Genomic DNA, 4,970 nt, shown 5'->3' with positions numbered 1-4,970 from the left:
ATGTGCCACATCTACTGAAGCCCATGCTCCTAGAGCCCGTGGTCCACAACAAGAGAAGACACCACACCGCAACGAAGGGTAGCCCCCGCTCGCCACAACTAGTTTCTCTAGCCCAGGCGCAGCAACGCGCAGCAACGAAGACCCAACGCAACCAAAAATATAAATAAATAAAATTTTTTTAAAAAAGCATCTTACTCAAGAAGATGATACAGTCTTTCCAATACCACTGTTTTGCATAAAGGTATAATAGTAACAAAAGCAACTGAGGGCTATTGAGCCTTTTTTGATGCCAGGCACTGTACTAAGCACTTTGAAAATATTAGCTTACTTTGCCCTTCTCACAGTCACTGTGCTACACCTATACCATTCACTTAGTCTTTAGATTGATTACTTAGGAAAATTCAGGAAGCCCCAAAGCACACGCCTGACTCTGTCTTGCTCCATCCCAACCACACCAGCCCTGCTCCTCCTCCAATGCACTAGGCACCCTCCTGCCTCAGGGCCTTTGTACCACTCTTCTCCCTGCCTGGAGTACCTCCCCAGCACTACTCCTTCCCTCACTTCCTTCAAGTGCTTGCTCAAACATCTGTCTCAATGAGTTCTATCCTGGTACTCTGTTTATGCTGCAATACCCCTCTCCTCCTGCTGCCGGCAAGCCCAGTACTCCTTGCCCTACACTACTTGCCAATAAACCATATACTTATTTGAGTTATTTATGCTTATTGTTTTGTCTGCCTCCCCCCATATACCCCCCGCAAAAGTATGTAGTCTTTATGAAGGCAGAGGTTTCCCTTTTGTTCACTGATGTGTCCCTGGTGCCTAGAGCAGAGCCTGGCCCATTGAGGTGATCAGTAAGCATCTATTCAATGAAAGGGCTGCCTCACTGCAAGGCTCTTGCCCTTAACCATGGCCTCAGGGCCTCCGAGGTTCAACTTAAGCACCTTAGTCCCTCCTCCTTTGGCCTGACCTCTCTATCCCTGAGGGAGTAAGGAATTATTCTTGTTCAAGAATCTCAAAGCTGGGGTTCCCAGCCTGCCCACCAGTCCTTAAGCCCAATCACTATTTCCCCCAGAAGGCTCAATGGGTCTGTCTAAAAATGGGACTTAGGAGAGTGACTCAGTTAACCAGGAACTTCCTGGTCCACGGCTGGGTGGGGCTGTGGGAGGAAGTCCACCTTCTGCCCAGTGCCCTCTGTGGAGAGGTGCCTTATTTCAGGAGGTGGGAGTTCTGGCTCCTCATCACTCACTCTAGGAAGGCCTCCTGGACCTTCCCATTACTCTCTGACTCTATGGCCCCTGCCCAGGCCTCACTGTGCCTTGCCTGGACCACTGCACAGCTTCCAATCCATCCTGCCCATGTGGCCAGATAATTCTCCCTGAAACTCACATGACCACACTGCATCTCTTTACCAGGACCTTGGATGGCCCCCCCAACACAGGATAATGGGGAACTCAAGCCAGGCAGACCAAGGTGGGAAACAGCTCCTTGACCTTCTAACTGGGTGACCCTGACTTGACACTCACCTCCTCTAGGCTACAGTTTCTTTGTAAAATATCTGTAAACGTGTATATTTGTGTGTGTGTGTGTGTGTGTGTGTGTGTTTGTGGTTAACTGTGCTAAATAAGGAATGTCAGATAAGTGCAACATTCCTGGACAAAGCAGCCATCACTAATCGATGGTGGCACATTTCTCTGCTTAACTCAATCTCAGTCCTGAGCTCCAGGGATCAGAGGTGACATGTGAATTGAAGTCTATTTGCATCTCTGGACATGATGGTCTTTCAGGTTCCTCTCAGCCCTGATACTCTGGGGACTGGAGTGTGCAACCTGATAGGAGTCTGTAGTGTAATAACTGGAGACTGTGGAGGGTTAGGCCTGGGAGAGGGCTTAGGGGACAAGGCTGCCTGGAAGGTTGGCTGCTTACTGGAACTTTGTCAGCCTCCCTTCCTGTGTCTATGGAGGAGAGAGTAAATCAGAGAAGAAACTGGGAGAGTTCTGGGGGAGGGGAGAGGGGACAAAGAAGGGAGGACAGAGCATTCTGTGACTCAGGAGGTGTTTGGGAGTCCCCAAACCCAAGCCTCACAACATAGATGGAGAATTTGAGGCACAGGGAGGGGTCAGGACCCACCCAGAGTGACACAGCACAGCTGAAACTAGAACTCAGGGCCCCTGAGCAAGGAGCAAGGGTGTTTCCCAGTCCAGGAACCTATCCCAAGCACTGCCAGAGAGTGACTCCAGGTGTGTCCACATGTGTGCGTGTACACACGTGTACCCATGTGCAGCTGCGGGGAATGCAGTTGGTGTGGGGCAGGGGTAGGTGGCAGGTACCACCCAGCAGCCACCACTCCTAGGTGTAGTCACAGCCTCCCTTGTGATTCAGAGGGAGTGGGAGAGGCACAGAAAGGGAGGCTGGGGAGGGAGAAGGGCCAGAAATTGAGAAGAAAGAAAGGGAGAGAGGCTGCGGGGGAGAAACAGGGCTGAGGGAGACAGGCAGACAGAAGGCTAAGATGATGGAGGGGAGGGGGAAGCTGGAAGAAAGGGATGGAGGAAGGGAGGGAGAAGAGGAGAAGCAGCGCTAATGGGGGATGGGCAGCGTCAGAGAATGGAGCAGTGGGATGGAGCGCGTTCTCTGTTCTTTCTTTTCTTTCTCAGAAGTGGAGAGAGAGGGGGCAGGATGGGGCAGACTGAGGGGGTAATGGCACCCCCGCGGGCCCTCCCAGGTAGGTCCTTTGGCTGGGGAGGGGCACGTATATGTAGCGAAGCTTCTGTTTCCCCCACCATCCCGGCTGGGGCCCGCCCTGCCTGCCAGTCACCTGCCAGAGCTATTTCTGGCATGTGGAATCTGGGTCAGAGAAGGGGAGGGACAGAGGGGGTGCTGACAGCTGGGAAGCTGGCCAGCCCCCAGAGAGCGGGTCAGGGGGTGGGCAGCTCCATGCCCTGCCCAGGGCCACTCCGGAGGGGCCCGCCCCTCCCAGGCTCTCACCATCTCAGCAAGTGGCCTCCACATCCACCCACCTGCTGGCATATGGCCTGAGAGCATATGTGCCCATGTGAGGGTGACAAAGAGCTTTCATGCCCCTCAGCGACTGGGGGCTCAGAACAGCCCTAGGTGGGGGACAGGCCCCGGACTGCTCACTTCTTGGAGACATATGCTGAGGACAGGGGGCAGCCTTCTGAGCAGGGGTGACCCCTGCAGGCAGACAGTGTCTGAGGGAGGGTGTACCTGTGGGTGGTGGGGTGTGTCTGTGAGGAGGGAGGTGGTTACGGGCCAGAATGCCATGGATGGTGGTGCAAGCTTTACACTGATGAAGGGTGCCACGTATAAGGGGGGTGCTGTTCACAACACAGACATAATCGAATTGTACATTTATTATGACACATCTGCGGCAGATGGCAGTAAAGGACATATTCTAACAAAAATTGTGCATCACGATAATTTTCCAATAGATGACAGCTAAGTGTCTTTCCTACCCCAGCACTAAGGTACTGTAGGGACCAACTGCAGCTCTGGGCACAGGTCTGAAAAATCTGGTGGCTTTGGTTTTCCCTGCAAGGCAGGTGAGTTTACCTGCTGAGCATGAGGGGATCAGGGGTTGGAGGAGAGAGGAGCAAGTATGTAGTGGTCACTATGGAGACCTGGAGGGAGGGCTGAGTGGGGAAACACGGGGTAGAGGGGAGTTTTTTGGTGGCTCCAATCTGTTAGCGGCATGATTTCCTCACAGGTGTGGAGGTGGCACGAGCCTTGAAGGAGACACACACATATGTGAGAGCAATGTGCAACTGTATGTAGAGATTAGGTATATGTTTTGTGCATGTGAGAATATCAGTGTGCATATGTTTTTATATGTTTTCAGAGAGAGAGGTCTAAGGGTACAGAACCTTATATATATCCATAAGTAGGTATATATCTGCACACATGTCTGGGTAGGTGTCAGATGTTGCTACCAGTACTTTCTTGAGTATCTTGGTTTGGGCTTAAGCCCCCAAACTGAGAATAATTGGAGCCCCACATCCCTACATTTAAAGCCAGAAATGCTGGATTATTCATACAGGATGTGCTGAAGGGGCCGTGATTGAATTTTTGGCCTCAATTCTCAACCCTTCCCTGTGTTCATGCCCTTTGCAATGTAACTGCAGTTTCTCCCACAAAAGGTTGAGTGTATTTCCCTGGACCTTGGCTTTGGGCTCATGTGACTTGCTTTGACCAACCAGATGTTCACAGGTGTGACACAAAGACTTGAAATGAGCTTGTACCGTGGGATTTGCCCTCTTATACTTCTGCCACCACCATGAGAAGTACATGCCTTGGCTAGGGCACTGATTCCAGGCGTGTGCTTTGGTTCCAGGAGGAGAATATAGGACATGCAGAGCAGAACCAGCCAACCAAAAAACTCATGAATGAGAACAAATGCGCATTATTGCGTGCCTCTGAAATTAGATGTGCTTGTTTGTTACACGGCATTATTGTGATAATAGTTGATAGATAACAGAAATTGGTACCAAGAGTGGGGTGTATGAGCAACAAAAACAGAAATATGTAGCATTGGCTCTGGGACCAAGTGGTGAGCAGTGAGCAAACTGTTAGAGGAGGCTTGAAAAAAGGTTACCCATACTCTGCAGAGACAAAATGCTTGGTAAAACTGTCAATCTACAGTAACTTGAAGAGAACCAATGGATTTGGGCAAGAGAGTTTCCAGGTAAAATGCTGAAAGCAAGAGCTGGCTCCTTTGGGCTGAATTTGATAAGGACTTAGAAGAAAGAGGAATTCTTCATAAAAGAAATAGGGAGTGGGCTTCCCTGGTGGCGCAGTGGTTGCGCGTCCGCCTGCCGATGCAGGGGAACTGGGTTCGCGCCCCGGTCTGGGAGGATCCCACGTGCCGCGGAGCGGCTGGGCCCGTGAGCCATGGCCGCTGAGCCTGCGCGTCCGGAGCCTGTGCTCCGCGACGGGAGAGGCCGCAGCAGAGGGAGGCC

At 51.7% G+C, this 4,970-nt stretch overlaps 1 protein-coding gene across 1 annotated transcript in view; it reads right to left on the bottom strand.

Moving 5' to 3' along the window:
• Window positions 1–3,014: 3,014 nt before the first annotated feature.
• The window catches only part of LOC114483872 (disks large-associated protein 4-like), a gene marked incomplete at its 3' end in the record, with an annotated part of 18,648 nt that continues 16,692 nt past the window's right edge, over window positions 3,015–4,970 (bottom strand). The window contains exon 7 of the mRNA XM_028485216.2: window positions 3,015–3,189. Within this exon, the coding sequence (XP_028341017.2) occupies window positions 3,015–3,189 (175 nt within the window). The remainder of the gene's footprint in view (window positions 3,190–4,970) is intronic.

Source organism: Physeter macrocephalus, unplaced genomic scaffold, assembly GCF_002837175.3.
Source record: "Physeter macrocephalus isolate SW-GA unplaced genomic scaffold, ASM283717v5 random_355, whole genome shotgun sequence".
Taxonomy (NCBI): Eukaryota; Metazoa; Chordata; class Mammalia; order Artiodactyla; family Physeteridae; genus Physeter; species Physeter macrocephalus.
Note: the sequence above shows the minus strand (reverse complement) of the source record. Positions and strands in the feature narration are given on the sequence as shown.